Below are 22,298 nucleotides of genomic sequence, written 5' to 3' on the forward strand. Positions count from 1 at the left end.
TTAAATACCACATGTTTGCCTTAATTTAAGATGATATGATGTTATGTATAACATGTTATGTTTTGAATGTTATATGTTGTGTATAAACTAAATTGAAGTATAGGTGAGGTGGTCGCAGAAGGTGGCTGGGAACTCGTATTTACTTTTAACATATTGGTTACTCATTACTATGTCAATTAATTCCATAATTATGTAAATTTTTGCTGATGGTATGTTGGAGCTTTCAATTGACTGGGATGATACTCTGCTGGCTCTGTCTTCAGACCAGAGAGGGTATACCTAAGAAGCCGTTGAACTTGACTGGACAATAAGATGCTGGACTCTATGTTTGGTATACGCTTGCAATGGGGGAATCTCAACTGAACTTGAGCTGTGGTTATGCCACAAGGTGGAGGAATCCACCATGGTGGGAGGGTTTGGGGAGGGGTGGGAGAACCCAAGTATCTATGTAACTGTGTCACATAATACAATGTAATTAATGAAGTTAAATAATAAATAATTAAAAACAAAACAAAACAAAACATAAAATGCATGGCCTTCAAAAATCGTACCCTCCAGAAAATGCTCTCTTGTCTAATTAATGAAACAAATGAAATAAACAGCCTAATGGGCGGGGAAAGCTAGACTGAAAAATAAAGTAAGGAACAAGGTTGGAAAGTCAGGAGTGGGTTCAGTTTTAAGCAGGCTGATCAAGAAAAGTCCCTCCACAGGGTGATATTTCAGTCCTGGACATGTGGGGTGAGCATGTGCGTTCCTAGAAGAAGGAACATCCTGTAAGAGCAAGAGCCAGTGCAAAGCTGGCGTGGCTGGAGGGGAAATTTAGAGGCCTGTGGAGTGACAAAAAAAACACAGTGTAGGGAACTGCAGCCCACTGAGATGTAGAAATCCACTAGGGAGCCTTAATGAAAGCATCACATGTGATATGGCTTACGTAAGTAACTGATAAATAATTTACATATACAATTCACCTTTTTCCAAGTGCACAACTGGGGGGCTTTTTCAATAGTCACATACTTGTAATTTCAGATGATTTTCACCACACTAAGAAGAAACTCTACATTACTGAGGCATCCCTCCTCTTTCCCCTCAGTCCTGGTGTGGAACCACTCACTATTCTACTTTGTGAGTCAGTGAACATGTCACTTATAAACAGAATCCCAGGACAGGTGGTCTCTGTGTCTGGCTTACTTCACCTGGACCTCCCTGGCTGATGGGATGAGAACAAGTTGAAGGAAGGACACCAGTGAGGAGATGGATGTCAGCATTCAAGTGACACGAAAAGGGCTTGATGAGGATAGGTATGTGTTGATGGTATCGGATGGGGAAAGGGAACTGGACATGGAATATGAGAGAAAGGAAAGGCAGGTGACACTCCCAGGGTTCCTGGAAGGAGGAAGCTGACATCAGCCACCCAGAGACCTGGAAGAGCAGGTTGGGAAAAACGCCAGAGGCTAGATTTTAAAGTAAAGGTGGAATGTGTGTTTCCTTCATAGGAAATATGCTAAAGAGGGAGTGTGTGAGTTGAATTCAACTGACAGGTTTGGGTCAGACATCTAAATCTGGGAGTCAAAGCATTCCACACCACAAAACCAGATGAGGTTACTAAAGTAGTGCACAATTAGAGAAGCATTCCAAAGAAAGAGTCCTTGAATATGTCACAGTTTACAGGTCAGAGACACTGAGACGGGAAGACCAGTAAGATGGGAGGCCCATGAGAAGGTGGACCCTTCAAAGCCAAATGAATTTTTTTCCTTATATTTTTACTTATTTTGTGTGAAAGGCAGGCTGACAGAGACAAAGAATTTCCATCCACTGATTTACTGTTCAAAATATTTGCCTGCAATAGTTGGGACTGGGCCAGGCTGATGCCGGGAGGCAGAAACTCAATCCAGGCTATGCATGCTGACAGCACAGACTCCAACACTTGAGCCACCACCTGCTGCCTTGCAGGAACGGAGAGGATAGCTGGGACTCCAACCCATTCACTTCTACCACACGGAATGCAAGAACTCCAAGCAGCAGCTTAAGCACCCACTTCCCCAAATGAGAAAGTTTACAATGGTGAATGGCACTGTCAACTCCACTCAAGGCTGTGTCTAGGCCAAGTGGGAGAAAGCCTGAGAATTAACCTCAGAGTTAAGTGCCTGGTTGTCCTTAAACTGCAATTTCTCTGCCTGTCTCCTATTCACTCTGCTTTTGCCTATCAGCTGGGTGTGTTGTTAACTGTGCCACTAAAAAGAGTCACTTAAATGAATTGAGGATGCCCCAAATCTAACTGGAGTAGGTTCAAAAAACGGTGGCAAGAAAAGAATGGCATGTGAGGGAAAAGAATGGCGTTGTGGTGTGGCAGGTGAGGTCACATTTTTAAGCCCTAGCATCCCTTACAATGGTTCCGGTCCCAGCTCTTCTGTTGCTGATCCAGTTCCTTGCTAACAGGCCTAGCACCTGGGAAAGCAGTGGAAGGCGGCTCAAGTGCTTGAGCCCCACACACCTAAAACAGATCTTCAGTTGTAATCCCAGGTTTTTGGTTCCTGCCTTGCCCAATTCCAGTCACTTGGGGAGTGAATAAGTGGTTGGAAGATTTCTCTCTTTCTTTCCCTATCATTTTGCCTTGAAAAAAAAAAGTTAAAAAACAAAAACACCTCAGGCATTCTTTTGCTAAGTTTAGGTAAAAGGAGATGGATAGGTATATGGCAAATGGAATGAAGATTCTTTAAAGGTGAGTAAAATGAGAACATATTCAGCCCTGGCACTGTGGGTGGATGCTGCCCTTCTGATCCAGCTCCCAACTAATGTGTCTGAAAAGTGGAAGATGGCCCAGGTTCTGGGTTCCTGCCACCCACACAGGAGAAGTGGATGGAGCTTCTGACTCTCAACTTTGGCCAAGCATTGGTCATTGTGCCCTTCTAGGGAGTGAACATGTGGGTGGGAGAGATTTCTCTCCATTTCACCCTCTTACTTGCTCTGGCAACTTTTTCAAAATAAATAGACAAATTAAAATATGCATATGCTGATGGACTATGTCTAGCAAGGGGGCAATGAGGTGATATAGGAATGGGTAGCAAGCTTCTGGGATTGGTCCCAGTAGACCAGATCAAACACACTGTATCTTTTTTACAAACAGCAACTAGAATATAAAATGCCATCTGTTGATCCAGAAAAGGAAAAAAAAAGGACGTTATTTTTTTCCCCAGGAGACACAAAAATCATCATTATTTACAGTTACCTAGATTCACTTTTCAAGGCTAAGAATCCAGATTCTAGATAAACTCTAACAAGGCAGTGTCATGGTCACAGGCAAGCTCAAGGCTTGTTGTGAAAAGGCCAAACTCAAGGACCACTACAAACTGCAATGTTTCAGACATTTCTTCTGACCTCAGTTTTTCAGCCACTAAATATTGATTTAAAAAATCTATCTGCTCTACCTTCATGGATGATAATGATAAATGTGATTTGTGAAAGTTGTCTGTGAATCCTTATATGTGATGTTTGTGCAAGGTATTCTGGATGTTACTATACAAAAAAGCTAATATAAAATTTTTATTATTTTTGTTACTATCATACTTTACACATAGGAATATTTAATCTCTAAGAAGGTAAAAAAGAGAAAATGATCGTTTTTAAAAGGAGAATGAACAGTACAAACATAGGAAAAAATAGAAGTTTTTGAGATATTCACGTTATGAGGGAGGCTTTTAAGATTTGTGGATGGGCCAGAGTGGTATCTAGTGGCTAAAGTCCTTGCCTGGCATGCGCTGTGATCTCATACGGGCACCAATTCATATCTTGGCTGCTCCAATTCCCATCCAGCTCCCTGCTTGAGATCTGGAAAGCAGCTGAGGATGGCTCAAAGCTTTGAAACCCTGCAGCCAAGTGGCAGACCTGGAAAAAGCTCCTGGCTTTGAATTGGCTCAGCTTTGGCCATTGTGGTCACTTGGGGTATGAAACAACACACGGAAGATCTTTCTCTCTGTAAATCTTTCTCTACATAAATAAATAAATCTTTCTTAAAAAGTTTGTAAATATAATTAGAAGATAATAAAAAATTTTCACAAGCTGTTTGAAGCCTTTCTGAACTTAAAAATCACATTAATACATTCTACATGAACTATGCTCTGATTTCCTTATTTTCTTCTTTGAAAAATTCAACAACAGTTTTGATCAGATTCAGCCAAGCCTGGAGCTCAATCAGGGTGGGCGGGAAACCGGGTGGGGCTTCCCCCTCAATATCCCCCTTTACCTCAGATACAAGATGGAAACAATGTGGACATAATAGTATTACCCACTTCCCTATCCCCCTGAATCTTTTTTTTTCTTTTCTTTTTCTTTCTTTAACTGTAATTAACTATGTAAAGATTGTCAACAACACAATAAAATAGATTATAAAAAAAAAAAGAAAACAAACAAACAAACAAACAAAAAAAGAATTCCACAAAATTTGACTTCAGATCTAAGCAAGACAAGGCTTAGCGAAGGATGTGACTTCACATCTCTGCATGACTATCTCTTACTCTCTTTGTTCCAAACCATTTACCAGGACCTACCCAAAAGGAAAGGTGATTCTGTCCTCAGCATCTTTCTCCATGGGAAATATGAACAGGTATTTAAAAGAAGATTTCTGACTGTTACTTTCATTCATGAATAAATTTTCCTTTCTGGCTGCTTGTATGTACCATCGGTCTCTTGAAGGAAGACATGTCTTACAACATGACCATGCACTGTTCTCCCTAGTTTAAACTAAGACACAGAGGTATTCTTGACTTTTTTTTTAAAAAAAAAAATAAATGTTAGGGAAACAGGAAAAATTCACAAATTTGGAATTTAAAGGAGGAACCAGAGGTGAGTGGATTTTCTCACACTTGGTTAGGAAACTCAGAGAACCACCTGTCAGGGAGGAAGTGGAGGTGGAGGGGAGATCCTTATACTGGCAAAACTATGTTATGGAAAAACAAACAAACAAAAAACAAACACAAAAACCTCCTCTCCTCATAATTTGAGCATGGACTTCACAGCATCTTATTTCTGAGACTTTATGGCTCTTGAATTATACTTTTGGGTTCATTGTTATATTTCCAGTAAGGGAGGCTTGTTATTGCACAAATCATGTCCACCTAATATTGAGTAGCAAACATGTTGAAATATATATGTATATACATATATTATGGTATTAAAGTTACTTTAATTTGTGACCAATATGAATGAAGCTATTGCATATATAGCTACAAAAGAGAGTTATATTGAGAGATTCTGAGAACATTAAATGTACTTTCATATAAAAATAGGAAGTCAGGAATTTTTCAAAAATCCAGATTCAATTATTCCTTAATGAAAACTTTTTCCCCTAACACATTTTCATTCACTCAACCAAATGACACTGCATACTAAAACACAATTTACCTATAACTACATCATGACCATCCACCAAGCCAGCAGAGAAGAGCTCTTGAGACACACCATCTGCCGTATCTGTCCAAATGTGAAATGAATATGTATTAGCTACCATAAAATGAAAAATCAACAATCCAGTACAATGGAAAATATACATTTTTCATTTACTAAAATTACTCACATGAGTATTAATTCAGCAATTCAGATTCTAGCAGCAGGAAAACAAACTCAAGCAACATGAGAAGACACTATGTCATGTGCAATTTATATCTTGCTACTTATTCAACAGAAGTTACACAAAAACACTCTTTTTCAACTTTGGCAGAACAAAAAGTTTTGCTGTCTGGCTACTATCTTAATTGATCTTCAAATGCACCCCTGGAATTTGTACCTCTTTACCATGCAAAAATTCTTGCAAGGTTATAACCAGCTGTCAACAACCCTTTTTTCCCCTACCATTAGGAAATTGTAGATATTAGGAATATCTACTCTTAGGAATAGCAGATATTGAGTTAGAATTTATGGCAAAATGGGTAACATCTGATAGGATCTTTTATTTGATATAAACACCCAATGAGCTTCTTGGACTTAAGATGGGCTATTTAAATTTTACACTGTTAAGAAATTCCCTTATCATGACATTGATCATTTCACAGTAACAGATTCATTCTCCTAGAAAATGTGGTTGAATAAAATAATGTAGTTTCTCAATGATAAGTGACAGGAGTTAGCAATCTCATAAAGATGGCCCTGAAAGGGGTACAGCAAGTGAATATAGCTGAAATTACTTAATTGAAATGTTATGAATGAACATGATAATGCTGTTATCTTCCATTTTAAAACTCTGTAAAAAGAAATTGATAAATTGCAATGTGCACAAAAGAACCATTGTAACTGTATTTCCCCAAGGGAGACACTCAGTCCCCACAGCCTTCCGGTATTCTCACAAACATTCAGAAGTGCTGGAGGATGAGAAGAAACTGGCTAAGCAGGCTGTAACAATTCGCATGGTGGTTTGACATGTCTTGCAAAGTCAGGGATTTTCTGAAGGAACAGCTACTGAATCAAACAAGCACCTATAGTCAGTTATAATCTGTTATCCCAAAATGCACCTTCAATACAGCCCTTGTTTCCTTACTTAATCTCTGCTTCAGAACTGGTGATCACAAACAAGCTTGTGTGTTGTGTGTGTGTGTGTATGTGTGTGTGTATTTGTTCAAGCACGTAAATATTTGGCTAAATGTACACGTCTTCATAATTCTTGAATTACGAAACTTTATGCCAGTGCTTGACATGCCATACATAGTCAACGAACTGTAACAGATGATGAGGCAGTATCCAGTGATCACCTAAAATGCATCTAAATTTTTGTGTACTTCTTTACTTTTAGACATGGGGCTCCATTTCCAAAATCAGCAATAAAAACTTGGGACTCAATGTATATTCTCTATACTTCTGCAAAGTTGTAGTATTCTACATTTTATTGATTTTATTTCATAATAAGATCATAACAAAGTGGGAAAAGAGCAAAGACATGTATGAAATTCCTGTTAAATTGTGAGAGTCCATATAACGTCAGCCTATCTCGGGAACTGTCCTTCTCACGCAATATACAGAATACAGTGTATGAATGTTTCTTCATGATAAAATGATCTCCTATCATAAACACAGGGTAGTACGATTGAAAGGTTCTGCTCTAACTGGGCTTGAGCTTTCTGAAGCTGCCAGAACATTCAGCTTCATAACCACTCTCACCCTGGGATTGGATTAAGGTGTCTAGCTTGGCAACTCTTGGCATACAGTAGACAGTACTAGGTCTCCACCAACTGCCCAACTGGTGAAGCACAGTGATTCGTTACCACCCCCTCTAAGACACCAATTGGCCCTCACATCAGCATAAGGAGCTACAACCACAGAGTGTAGCTGCAGATGAAATAGTCAAAGCCCCCACACCCTCCAGGAAACCTACAGGAAGTACCTGGCTCCTGGCTTTGGAACTGCTCTGCTCTGGCTGATGGAGCAATTTTGAAAGCGAGCTGGTGGATGCAAGACTTCTTTCTCTCTCCCTCTGCCTCTCTTTCTCTGTCTTCCCTTCTATAATTCTGCCTTTCAAATAAAACTAAATAAATATATTTTTAAAAAGCTACACGGAGGCTATTACTAAAACAATACCACAGTCACTGACATTCTCAAGTGATCAAAGTGAGACATGTCTCCTACTGTTTTGGAGGATGCTTGAGCATTAGTTGAATCATATCCAAGCAGCAAAGTCTCCCTGGTTCGCCAGAATTGGAAATAGCTTATATCTATCTGCAGGCAGTGATTTGTATGCATGTAAGATATCAGTAACGGTTCAGAAGCTAAATGTGAAATACAGTTATTTCATGTTTCATTGGTACTTTTTAAGCTACTTAACATTCTTGGTTTGTAAATAGGTTAAATATTCATAGAGCAATGCCTGGCTTCCAGAGCATAGACACAAAAGGGGCTTTCCTTTTAAGGAGGACAGAGGATAGTTCATGTGTTTGTTACATACCTAATGGCATCGACTTCCTCATATATCTGCAGTATACAGGCTATGCACACACAGAGTTACTGCAGACAAAGTCTGAGATAGCAGCAGCTTGGGGATCACAGTGGTAGACACAGAGCTTTCCTTAGCAATCAGTCTCTGCACAGGCACCCAGGGAGGCACAGGGAAGGCTGGCCACCTGCAACCCTTCCCAAGCTATGCTGTGGAAGCAGGACCTCTGACAGTATGCATCCCACATGGAGTAGCCAAAGCCAGGACAAATGGTCCAGTAAGGCAGACAAGGTCATCTTATCCCCAGATATGCTTCCTGGATAGCTCTTAAAAATTTAAATTGATTCCCACTGTCATAGTTCGTTTTAGACAAACCTTAAGTAGGAAAACAAACCTTAAGTAGGAACCTGTTTTTTTTTTACTAGACTTTAAACATTTATTCCATCAGTATGTGTATTTTTCTCATAGCATTGTCTGACCAATATATCTATGTTATGACAGAATAAGATAGCATTTTAATCTTGCTAATTGATGCTATACAATTCATAGACTGACTCTGAAGTGTCAAAGTTGAATATTCTCAGAAAGATCGATGAACAAGTTCACGAGGGTCTCGGGTACATTTATTTTGTAAAAGACACTTCATTATTTTGCTTTAATTTAAATATACTAGCAGTCATAAAATCTTGGCATTTACAAAAGACTAAAGATCAGAGGCCAGAGAGTCTATGGCCACATAAAGCCCAGGAAAGAATTCGGTTGGGTGGCAGTTTTTGAACATAGGTATGGGTTGTTTGTCTTAGCAGTTTACCTACCAACTGGGTACATATCATTATACTTGGAGGATCAAGTCCTGGCTCTGCTGCCAATTCCTACTTCCTGCTAACACACAGACCCCCGGAAGCTGCAAGTGACAACTCAAGTGTCAACTGCTTGGGTCATCAAGACTGAGTGTCCAGCACCGACAATTAGCTTGGCTTGGTTTCAGCCATTGTGGACATTTCAAGAACAAGCCAGAAAATGCAAATAACATACACTCTCTGCCTCTCAACACAAACAAACAAAAAACAAAGATGAGGATGAGCATATTTAGAAAAATCTCTCCAGTTTCCCTCACGCTTTCCACCAGTCACTTTGGCTTGCAAGGAGGTGTGGGTTTTTGTCTTTTTGCAAGTGATAGGATAAGGCACTCAAGGCAATTTCTTGATCAGCTATCAAGTTAGAAATGCTCTTTAATAAAACTAAGACATATAGTGGTAATGTTAATACATTCAAACGGGAGTATCATCATCTTACAAACATTAATAAATTTGAATTTTAGAGATGAACATATTTTAGAAAGGTATGCAATATAAAAATAGGGGTATTTTCATGTGTATAGAAGTCTGAAACCACAGTTTAAGCGGATAAAGTTACAGTCTTAGAAACACTAGAATCTGAATTTTACACCTTTGTGTTACAGAAGTATAGATTAAATTTAATAGTGGCAACAGAATCTTTTTTTTTAAGACTTAGTGATTCTTAAAGGCAGAGTGCCAGAGAGGGAGAGACAGAGGTTAAGATTGTGTACCTTTTTTTTCATTCCCCTAAGTAGCCACAATGGTCAGTGATAGGCCAGGCTAAAGCCAGGAGCTCCATTGGGTCTCCCTTGCAAATGGTAGCAGCATGAGCACCACTTTTTCTCTTCTTTTTTTTGCCTTCCCAGGGACATTAGCAGGGAGGTGGATTGCAGCTGGAGCAGCCAGGACTTAATGTAGCACTCCAATATGGGGTGTCTGCATAACAAGGGGCAGCTTAATTTGCTGTGCCACTGTGCTAGGCCCTATTATGTTAACAACTAAACTGGGTCTTGCGAAACTCTTCAAAGTTGCATATGCTATTTATCCATCAATTATCCAAGATTGTGTTATTTCCATTTTAATTGAAAGGCAGATATGTTGAGAGAGAGAGACAGAGAGAGAGAGAGAGAAAGAGAGAGAGAGAAACAGACAGACATACATGATCTCCTATTAACTGGTTTTGGCTCATTCCCAGATGGGTGGCAGGGATGCAACTACTAGGTGCATCACTTGCTGCCTCCCAGGGTATACATTAGCAAGAAGATGGAAGCAGTAGAGCCAGGACACAAATCCAGATACACTAATATCAGATGTGGGTATTCCAGTTGGAGTCCTAACTGCTGTGCCAAACACCTGCCCCGAACTAAGATTTCTTGATGTTCTCCTCCACGTCAGACTCTTTGCCAGGTGTGAGAGACAATAAAAAAGAAGTACACAGGCTTCTATGCTTTCCAGGCATCCAGCAGCTGAAAGAGCAGCCAGGACAGCCCGTAAGCAGTTGTAATAACTTATTTAAAATACTCAAACTGCATTCAGCTGCAAGACTGGCATTGTTTGTACCAAATCTACCTTGGCATCTACAGCAACTACCACAATTCCTCTCCAGTAGAGGCTTCCTGTAAGTAGAAACGAGAACAGACAGGCAAAGCATGTTGTTATCTTTCCCTTATCCCGTTGCTCGCTGTGCAGTCCCTCAATGGGACTGCTGAATTCTCCTCATACCCATTCCAGTTTCCTTAAGCCTGCTTCACCACCATGCTGTACTTACTGCCATGGCTGGGCTACTCTATCTAATTTATATATATGTATTATACTGCGTAGTACATGTCCCTGGGATTCAGGTAGTCAGCAGTGGTTCAGTTAGGACTCTAGAATTATCAGAAGTCTTTCCTTCCATCTCACTTCTGTCTTCCTTCCTTTTCATAAGCATCTGTGGAGTGCACATTATAACTATATGCTTGGTGAAATCAATTTCAGAAACGTTGCTGACATTAATTTCAATTAAAACTTACCTCTTCCTGGAGTAAACTCAAACCGTATGTCATTAAGCTCCTTTCTGGAGTTTCTGAAATATATAACATATAGCACATTAAAATCTAATGAAGCAGAATTTAACCAAATTAAACGTATTTCAATTTTTTATGATATTACTAACATGCAGAAAATGTTTTATACTTTTTGGTTACTTGCAAATAAGAATCCCAATTAGAATACATGGTTACAATAACAATGAATAAAAAAGTCTGATTAATTGATTCAAAGTACTTTACATGAACATGCCTATGTTAAAAAATTCTCAGAAATAAAATTTTCACATTATAAAATCTACACATTAGCTCATAATCAAATCACTTTACAGTTTAAAATCTCAGAGCCATCTGGTCTAAAATATATGTTATCCAAAGTATTTTTCCTATGAAAAAATTATCAAATAAATTTTAAAGGTCAAACAAGGCATATTGTGTTAATGATAGTTAAAAAACACACACACACACACACATTAAATCATACAACCAAACACCTAACCCAAATTATAGCTTTGACAGTGAACATTTTTACTTGAATACCAAGAATCCATGAATGTTGTGGAACAGCTCATTAAATATATAAAAACCTGAAGTAAACACAAAATGTTTATATAAAATGATTACATACATATATGCTATACCAAATAATTAAAAACATTAAATGATACTGCTTAGATAGGAAAAAAAAACTCTAAGATACAAGCATTCTGTTGACTGAATTCCAAGAAATGATAATAAGGGACAGTCAGCTATAAGTAGAAAAAAATTTTTTACACTCTAATAAGAATAGTAAAATAAGATGATACTCTGCTGGCTCTGTCATCAGACCAGAGAGGGTATACCTAAGAAGCCGTTGAACTTGACGGGACAATAAGATGCTGGACTCTATGTTTGGTATATGCTTGCAATGGGGAAATCTCAACTGAACTTGAGCTGTGGTTATGCAGCAAGGTGGAGGAATCCACCATGGTGGGAGGGTTTGGGGAGGGGTGGGGAGAACCCAAGTATCTATGTAACTGTGTCACATAATACAATGTAATTACTGAAGTTAAATAATAAATAATTTAAAAAAAAAAAGAATAGTAAAATATTATAAGCAATTCTCAACAGATGTTGGAATTCAATTTAATAAGGATGCCTTATGAAACTGTAGTGAAAAATATCAACTAGTAATTTCCATTAGAACTCAAATATTAGATTGGCTACTGAAAGCATCTAGAGTCAGAGGTGCACTGAACATCACCCTCCTGGTGCCAGGCGAGACTCAGCAGGTCTTCTATGGTCCTGAAGCTTCAGCACTCTAAAACACTGTATTGTGTCCCACTCTGCCACCTGATCTCAGTTCTTTATGTCCTACCACACCACACCACACCACACCACACCACACCACACCACACCACACCACACCACACCACACCACACCACACCACACCACACCTACCATACTCAAGAGCAGACAGGCCCAGACAGATGTAAAAGGCATGGCGCATACTGAGAAAGCCCTGTTTTCCAGAAAGGCAGACCTGAGTCTGACATCTACTCATTTAGGAGAGAGAAGTAGAGGGCTGAGGACTCACACAAGCCCACGCCCTAACACAGCCAATATCGCCCACCTTTGTTCTCCACGTTTATCAGTGTTCTTCTGGAAGCTAGAATGGGATCAGGGAACTTCAGTGGATAGGAGAACCACACAGGAAACTGCAGATATGGACAGAGTTTTCAGAGACGATTGTGGGATCCAGACACAATCACTGCCTTGGTAATGGGGTGTGCCATGAACACACCCCACTTACACAGCTTGCAGTTCCTTCAACTACTGATGTCACCACCCATGGACACAAATCTTCCATTATGTTGATTTGTCAAACTTTTTGAATATAGGGACCCTTGTATATTCTTTAAAAAAAATGTATTGAGGAGGACCCCTATAGAGCTTTTGCTTTTGTGGATGACCACTAGAAAATTTTACTATTCTTGTTTGAAAATAACAATTAAACCCATTGCAGTTAAGATAAACATTTTAAATAAAAGACAGCTTTCCCTTTCCAAAAGAAAAATAACTCAGTACAGAGAGTTCCTTAAATATATATTTTTGTGAACTTCCTTGATGTATGGTTTAGGATACACAGGTTCTTACAGTTGCCTCTGCAACCTGGTACATTGTCACATGTCATATTGCCAGCCACCCAAAAACCTCTGCAAGTGTGTTAAAAAGGACAGCAAAAGAAGCAAAATTCTCTCTTAAAATTATAAAATTCTCTATATCTGTAGATTCTATATCTGTGATTTCAATTAACTATAGATCAAATGCTGATAAAAGTTACATTTACGTGTAGAGAACATACAGACATTTTCCTTATTATCCTATGGACAATACAATAACTTTATTACATTAGGTATTATAAGTAATTGAGAGATGATTTAAAGCATACAGGAGGTTCAGGCCTTGGGTTTAGGGGCAAGTGCCGCTCCTCACAGTGTGGCGGCTGTGGGGGGTGCCCCTGCCGGGTCGGACCCAATGCTGGGGGCTCACGCCAAAGATACTGCCACAAGGCAGTGAACGAGTCCTCGGCCTCACCCAGGACCCAAGAGAGGTCTTTCCTCAGGGTAAGTGTGCCATGAGGGAACTTGGGAACTGGGTTAAAATTCCTAGCTCCACCCAGCTGCTAATATCTTGCGGCTAGGTGAGTTTGGGAGGGGTTCGGGCCTTGGGTTTGGGTGCAAGTGCTGCTCCTCACAGTGTGGCGGCTGTGGGGGGGTGCCCATGCCGGGTCAGACCCAATGCTGGGGGCTCACGCCAAAGATACTGCCACAAGGCAGTGAATGAGTCCTCGGCCTCCCCCAGGGCGGCCAGTGCACCATGTGGTGCCAGGCTTTGCCTGCTGGCCACCCGGCGGCCTGCTCTGGGGTTTTTTAAGATATGTTTGCTGCCTGGGGACACCCATGACTAAGTCCAATTTTAGTGTAGGTGAGTAGTGAATCTTGGGTGATTCCCAGTGACAGGGTCATGGAAGTTTTAGGCATGCGTGGGGACTCAGACCTGGTAGTTTGGAGGGAAGTACCCAGGAGACAATTACGGTTAGTCAGATACACCAACCCAATTCGGAATACAGAAATGGCCTGTTTGCCTAGAACATCACTGATCGTCACACACCAGCCCACACCAATGCTATGGATGGGGGCCTCTTTGGCAGTGATGGGTACCATTACCCAACTGTTTGGTGGAGTGGTGGAGTGGTCACATTTGGCAGGGTCAAGACTGTATCCAGCACGCGAGAGAACTTGGTCTGGGGTAGACTCTATGGGGTTGTGTGGGCTAACCCTGTGGAAATACAAGTTCCCCTAGTTGGACACCCTAACAGGGTTGAGGTTCCCACCAAGGGGCACGTGTGCTGGAATGGGGGCTGCGTTCTATCTAGGAAACAGTTGCAGTCACCCGAGGCACTAGTGTGGGCTGGGATTGGATGCACCAGGCCAGTTCAGACCCCAACACCATCTGGTATCATGGAGAACCAGGACAGGTGTGGAACTGACTAGGCAGGGTCTCAACCCCCTACTGAGCCGTGTGTGAGCTGTATGTGGGTATGGACGAGCCATGGCTGGGCTGAAACATCCAACAACAAGAACCAGAATGGGGTGATAGCCAGCCGGGAAAAGCCACTGTTCCTGCTAGGACAGGAGGTGAACCGAGTAGGGTTGGCTCAAGGACCCACTGGTATGCACAAAATCTGACATTGGGAGGGGTTCAGATGGAGGAGCCTGGGCAACTTCTCTGGCAGGACACAGTCCCTGCAGGTAAGCGCAAGAAGCATGATAGGAAACAGCCCAGAATAGGCCATGGAAAGTTTCCCACTGGCACACATTCGGCATGGGTCAGGGGCAGACCAGGCTGAATCAGTTCATGTCATCCACTGGCAAATCTGAACACCAGAACAGAGTGTGGGTTGAGCCGGGTTTGGTTGCGACAAAACCAGTACACATTATGGAATGCCAGGGCGTGGTTGCCTGTACTGGATATGAATGCAACACCCATCCAGCACACGTGAGATCCAGGAAGGGAGGGACAGAGCTGGCAGGGGGATCAAGGGGCTGGTCCCCTCGCCGGACAGCTACTCCCACTGGAGAGTGTGCGCTGGGATGGGGACAGACCTGACTAAGCAAGGCTGCAACACCTGTGCGCTGCATGTGGACTAGATCAGGGAAAAGCCAGGCTGGGCTGATTATTCCTGTGGGTGCAAGCATAAATTAGAGTGGGTGAGGGATGTTTGGGCTTGGATGCAGCATCAGCTGGCAGAAGCTGGCACTGGGGACTAATTCTGTCAAGTCAAATCACAGAACCACCTAAAGAGTGCATAAACCGGGACTGAGAGAGACCTGGGAGGGAAAAAGTTGGTTCCCCCTTCCTGGGTCACTCGTCCCACGGGAGGGCATGAAAACTAGGACGGGGGCTGGGATGGCTAGACAGAGAGGCACTCAACAACATCCGTGAGGGCTGGATGGTTGAGTTGGTTAGATGGAACTAAGCTTTAATACCCATTGACAAGTACAAGAGCCAAATGGGATGGGGGACAGACTGGTCTTCTGCTACACATACTGGCAAACCAGGGTAGAGGGTGGGCCTGATGCGGGTTACTGTGGGTCGCCCCAACTAGGCTGCAGCTCCCAATGGTTGATGTAAGGGCCGAGTATGTGCTGGGCAGAACCAGACTGGACTGCAACACCCATTGGTTCCAGTGCAACTCGGGACTGAAAACAGAACCAACACAGCAATTGCAGCCACCAGCTGATCGGGGTGATGGACTGTGCCGGGCCCTGTGCTTGCTAGAACATATGGGAATCTGGTCTGGGAATACCTCAAGGTTTCTTTGGAGATCTCCCCAATCGAACTCCTGGACTCAGAACTCTAACCAAGGAAATACAGAAGACAGAACAGGTCAAGCATTCATTTCAGCTATATGTTGGCAGAGAAATATGGGGCAAACGGAGACTTTATGATGGACCATATCAATCAGTGGACGACCTCCATCGAGAGAAACTGGCAGCGATTCATAACTGGAGAACTATTAAAACCACTTGAGCAAATATCTCAGAGCATGCCCCACATCCGGGACTTGGGGTGGGCGGGAAACCGGGTGGGGCTTCTCCCTCAATATCCCCCTTTACCTCAGATACATGATGGAAACAATATGGACATAATAGTATTACCCACTTCGCTATACCCCCTGAATCTTTTTTTTTTAACCGCAATTAACTATGTAAAGATTGTCAACAACAATACAATTAAAAAAAAGTTAAAAAAAATTCAATTTCCATTTCTGAGGCAGTAGCAGGCTTTTATATTGTACTGTTAATAATTCCTTAGTAATTCTATCAACGTTTAATTGTTATTTTCATTTCCTGTTTGTTTGTTCTTTTGATTTCCATTAGCCGAGAGTATCTGGACAAAAGAGAAGAACAAAGACAAGCAAGAGAAGAAAAAAAAAATAAAGCATACAGGAAGATGTGGATAGGTTGTATGTAAGCACTACATCATTTTGTCAAAGGAAATTACAGGGCGGGTTTTGTGTACAGGTTAAGCTATTACTCCACCTCTCTGCTTTTCTGCCTTGCATATGAATTAATAAATAAATCTATTTTATAAAAAGAAAGTAGGTGGAGGAGTTGAGCATCTGAGAACCCGTATATTCAAGGGGTAGCCTGGTATCATCCTTGTGAAAATACCTAATATGTCTCATTTGGTTCTAACGATCAGCCTTTGAGATAAACATGTAGGTATTAGCTGCTGGTCGATGTTTAGGTCACTAACATTCAATGGCTTTATCAAGTTCATAAACTTAGCAAGTGGCAGAGTGGAAGCCAATAATTCCACAGTGGAAACATTTAGTGCAAACAGAAATGTTCCTTTTCTTTCATGATTGAGAGAAAACAATACTATTTTAAGATTTTTATACATTACCATAAACAAAATGATCAGTAGGCATTCATTTCTTCAATGTGTGTATTAGATGGGAAGAAAGGTTAAATTAGAACTAAAGTAATCCAACCAGAAAAGCCAATCAGGTGGAAAGCAAATCTCTATATAATATTTAAAATACAATGATAGAAGGAGGAATCAAATGAATTGATCCAAAATCAATTGTGTCACTATTCCTGTCCTGCCCTCTCTTTTCCTAAACACTGTTGTTGTGTAGTGTGTTCCATCACAGGCATGAGAAGTGAGCTGTAAAAATGCAGTATACCAATAGGCACATCCAAGTCCACAATCTGCAGTCTACAACAACTGTGATGCAAGTTTTGGGGGCTGCCTGCTCAATCTTCTACAACTCTCCTCCTAAAATACTCGCTTTGAAAAGATCACAGTGTGTGATTGTGAGTTGTAGACTTGCCCCATCAACATGAGATATATTTGGAAAAATGCCTAATTTTGATCTAACCACTGAAGGTCATCCTTTTACAAAGAATTAATCTTTTTAGGCTCATAATTAGCACCTTTAATTGAAAGTATATTTACCCCAACTAGTATGACACAAGACACTCTCCATTTCAAGAAGGCTCAAAGCATGCATAGTTTAAGGATAGAGATGGGAAACAACAAAGACTTGAGAGTAACTATTTCAAAACCCAGGTTGCCTTTGATAATTACAAACAAAATATTTTTAATCCTGAAATTTAAAAAAAATCTTGAATTGGATAAGACATACACCTTTATTGTTCACTGTGTGCCTATATTGCATAGAAAATACAACTGCCTAAAGGGATCTTGTAGGCAGGAAATTTACTTCTCTTTTTTTATAAACAGTAGTACAAACAAATGGTTTTAAAATGGAAAAGTACAAGACAATATTCTGTAAAAATGAGCCCTCTTACTCTTGTCACCCAAATAACTGGCTCCCTTCCCAGAGGCAATCAATGTTACAGGCCTTTCATGCATTCTTCCTGATATGTTTTATGCATACACTAGCAAGACACATATCTAATACTATGCCCACTGCCCTTTATTAACCACTCTCAACTTGATAATATATTTCGGCATTTTTCCTTATTAATTCACACCTTGCTCATTCTTTTCTCTATAGCTATGTGCTTTTCTTTCATGTGATACAACATATCATACAGTATTGTTTAAACTGTCTCCCATTCTGAGCAGATGCTTTCCAATCCTTCACCATTATAAACAATGCTCCAATGAATAACCTTCTTCTTACGTCATTTTGCAGAAACATGAGCACAAAAATAAATTTCTGGAGGTAAATTGGTTGGTCAAAGGATATTCACATTTGCAATTTGATAGGTATTGTCAAAATTCCTTTTCATTTGAGTTGTACCAATTTATTCTGACTGGCAATATGTAAGCCTCATTGCAGGAGCTTTAAATGACTAAAGCAAAGAGGGTGTTAACAAGCAGGGAGATGTGAGCACTTTCCTAGATGGAAAGCTTTTTTCCTTCATCTGAGGTGACAGGCAAGTTTCAGCATCAGCCGACCACCGTCAGATACAGATCTGCACACAATACTGCTAATACTTGAGTTTTTTGTTTGTTTGCTTTTGAAAGAAATAAAAATTCGACATTTTACATGAAAAAAAAGAATCAGTTTCGATTCTTGATACTTTAGGATTTTACTGTGACACCAAAGTGAGCCAGACTCAGTCTTTTATCACTAATTAGCAGAGATGATTTTAACTTGTGATATTAATACATAAACTTATTTTTGTGCACATTAGATGCAGGAATGGTTTTCTGGAATGGTTTAAGACTTCGATGTTATTTTTAAGGTTATTCTAAAAGGAGTCACATAAATCATGTATTGGTCCACAGAGAGAAGGTACAGGAGAAATTGATCATTGTCGAGAAAAACAAGGCCATGGGAACTTAATCAAAAAGAAAATGTGATCTACAAACACACAGGGGTACAGCAGTTAAGATGCCAACTGGGCTATCCACAGCCCACATCAGAGCCTGGGTTTGCGTTCAATCACCACTTCCCATTATAGATTCCTCCTGCTGGTGCACACACTGGGAAGAAACAGGATGGCTCAAACCCTTGGGTCCCTGGCACCCAGGTGAGAGAGCCTCAGCTTCCAGCCCTGGATACTATAAGCATATGTGGAGTGAGCCAGCAGATGGGAGAATTCTTAGTGTAGCTTTGCCTTTTTAAATACTAACCAATAGGACAAACAGAAATGATAGAAATTTGTAACATGCTACTCCAGGAGTACAGAGTGTTTAAAAATGAAAGCTTGAAGATGATTTATTTTCTTCAGTTTTAGTCACAATATGAGTGCTGTATCAATTCAACATGGTAAGTCCACATCAGACTGGCACGTGATGGACCTTTGTTGTCAATTCAAGAGATGCAGTGAACTCTTCAACAAGGCAGCTGGCCAAGAAGGTCATGGGGGAACACCTGAGTGAGCATGTGGAGGTGATGCTCTTTGCAGAAGGCTGTTGCAGTGGAAGTACACCTGTCCCAGGATGCAGCATTTATCTGTGCCTCTTTATGTACCACGTCATGATGACTCGATGGAGTCACTGCTTCTTGGAGAGCCTCAAAGCCAGAATGCTAGCTCAGTATGGCCTGGCAGTCTTTGGCCCATGCCAACAAATGTATGGGGACTCTACTCTGGAAAGTGAACCATAGCCTTAGGACAAGCAATCGACAAGGGTACCTAGCCAAGAGGTGAGGATCATGATGGCTGTGGTAACAGCTCTGGGTTCAAATCCACAAACTCCTTCTTAGCCTTTTGTAAAGTCTGCTCTGTTGGGTGTATGGGGAGGCATACACTGAGGAAATGATGACTCATACAAGCTGCTATGCATATATAGCTGCCCAAATACAGACAAGAAGCTTCCTTTCCAAACTAGTAGTGCTGGGATGCGGTGCCTAATGGGAGGTGCCTAGGTCATGAGAGCTCCATTTGCCCCAAACACTCCTCTATCACTGCCTGCCTGCCCCTCAAGGTTAATGTTCCATCTGCTATAATCCTCTCTTTTAACTCTCTCCTAGGATGATTAACTCCAAATCCATAATTCAATTCCAAGTACTTCCCCAGAGCTATTGCTCAATGATCCATCTGCCCACACATAGGATATCTCCCTATACAATGTCACACAGGAATTGAAAACCCCAGCTTCCACCAAATGGAAGGTATCACCTTTTTTCCCAAATTTACTTGTCTTCCTATGCTTTTGGGTAGCAGATGATCATGACAACTAACAACTAAGATTTGTGGGTCTACCTCTTTAAGAAATCTCAAATCACCTCTTTCTGTAAGGCACCACTATTGCTGGCCAAGATCAAGTCACAACCAACTGCCGTAGATTAGAAGAAACAACTTAGGGGCTAGCATAGTACTGCATCAGATTATTTTCCTACTGCATGCAATGACAGCTATCTCCTGTGTGCACGGGTTCAAATTTCCCACTTCAGTTCCAACCCAGCCCCCATTAATGGGCCTGTGAAATTAGCCCAAGATGGCCAACATGCTATGCCACTGCTTCCCACATCAGAGACCTGGGTAGAATTCCTAGCTCCTGGTTTAGGGGCCATTGTGACCATTTGGGGAATAAACCAACAGATGGAAGATCTATCTCTCTGTGTGTATCTTCCCCTCTACTTGGAACTGTCTTTCAATTACAACAAAACAATCTTAAAAAGAGGAGAAATGACTTAATGAGCAGAGATTCATGTTCTCTTGCACACAACAGCATACATACACTGAGATCGCTATTGTGAAAGCAAAAGCTGCACAGCCAAAGGCATGAGGGCACTAAACATTGAAAGAGCTGTTGCTGTCGGTGCAATCCTGGGCTGATGAATGTGAAGCAAGAAAACCGCTGTTCCTAAGGAGACAAGAAGAGTGATGCTAATAGAAGGTAAGTTGAGAGGATCTACAACATAGGGCCTGAATCAAGGGAACCAGGAAGAGAAAGCTGCAGTTTCTGGTAGCAAGGTAGAGTGAGTGTGGAGGCACTGTTCCAGCTCATCTCCGGGCTCCCCTACAGTGTGGTCTGCACATCAGTCAACTGGGGAGCTGGAAGCACCAGAACCTCGCTCTCACACATATCACCTGAGCCAAGCTCGGCCAGCTAGTGTCCAGGAAGCCACCATCACCCTGCAAAGCTTCCCCTTCTCCTGCCCTGAAAGGGGAGCTGATGCCTCCCTCACAGACGCACTGAGCTTTGGGAGAGTCCTGCAGATCTCAGGCATGGCTGCTGCCACTGACAGGCCTGGCATTTTGAGGGGCTCACAGTCAGAGGTGGAAAACAGTCATGGGTCCAGTCCAGAGATAGGCAGCTGGCACAGGAAACTACAAGGTGAACCCAGGGCAACTGAATGCTTTAAAAATGCTAGCAGGGAAGGACGTACTGGGCGCCTTCAAAGAAAGGCATTATTTTCCTCCTCCCAGATCTCATTCGGTTGCATCCTTCATGCTCCTGTCAGATTAATCTTTCTTTGAGATAGAGGTCCAATCACAGAATCACACAACTTTACAACAGAAATGGCCCCGAGAGGTCACCTAATCCATTTCCCTTACTCCTTGGCCGAAGCAAGTGAAACCAAGGGGATTAAGTGGCTTGCCTAAGATTACACAGTTGGTTAATTCATCCAACACTCCATAAACCCCTATTGATCACCTACGAGGTATCAGGCTCTATTCCAGAAACCACAGATGGCAGAAATGACACTCGGCTGTGGGTCCTAGGGTTTCAAGATCACATTTTCTTGCCAGTGGGTGGTTCTCCAGCTGCAGGCAGGGGGAGGGAGGTGCAGGTGAGGTGATTTCCTCCCATTTAGGTTCCTAGGGCCAGGGAAGGACTCCTTGCAATGTGAGATGTCACAGAAGGGACAGTGCTGCACGTGAATGCTGCAGTGATGGAAGGAAAGAATGAGAGGCACTTCTGTGCCCAACGGTGCAGTGCCTCACATTCCTGTCTAAAACCCAAGTTCTAGATGTTCTGTCTCCACTTAGCACATGTCTTTTTCCGGGAGTCTAAGAGTACAACTGGATCAGGTGACTTTACAAATGTGATTCAAACAAAAGAAAAAGAAAATTTCTTTCAGCACTGTACCTCCAGGTGCTCAGAAACATGCTTCCAGCCTAGACAACACTCATGGGAGCTGGCAGTGTTGTGGGTTCCAGTCTACTTCAGGCCACACATAGCATCACATAGTTCAAAATCAAAGTCCATGAGATCCATTAGTCACACAGTTCCCTTTACCAAAAGAGCATGAGCAGTAACTGGTAAAACGTTCAGTTCCTCACAAATCAGGTGTCTTGATAGCTCTTAAAGATACTGTCATCACACAATGATTGATTGTAGAAGCTTCTGCAATGAGAACCTCAAGCTTGGGACTCTGATGCTTCCCGCTGGCTTGACCCATTTTGATTTGCAGGATGTAGGGAGCTGTCTGGTCAGCTATGACATTACCCAGTTCACATCCACATTAGAGGGACATACAAAAGCCCTGTGTGCAAAATTTTATGGTGCTCAGCACAGTTCTGACACTTAGGAATAAA

The 22,298-nt window shown here is 41.6% G+C and overlaps 1 protein-coding gene across 3 annotated transcripts in view; it reads right to left on the reverse strand.

Annotated features, from left to right (window-relative positions):
- Window positions 1-22,298, reverse strand: part of STK39 (serine/threonine kinase 39) — a 310,521-nt gene that overhangs the window by 50,096 nt on the left and 238,127 nt on the right. For all 3 annotated transcript variants that reach the window (XM_058664585.1, XM_058664586.1, XM_058664587.1), the window contains 2 exons: window positions 10,764-10,816; window positions 5,398-5,466 (listed from right to left, as the gene is read on the reverse strand). In XM_058664585.1, coding sequence (XP_058520568.1) covers window positions 5,398-5,466; window positions 10,764-10,816 — 122 coding nt within the window. The remainder of the gene's footprint in view (window positions 1-5,397; window positions 5,467-10,763; window positions 10,817-22,298) is intronic.

This window comes from Ochotona princeps, chromosome 5 (assembly GCF_030435755.1).
Source record: "Ochotona princeps isolate mOchPri1 chromosome 5, mOchPri1.hap1, whole genome shotgun sequence".
NCBI lineage: Eukaryota > Metazoa > Chordata > Mammalia > Lagomorpha > Ochotonidae > Ochotona > Ochotona princeps.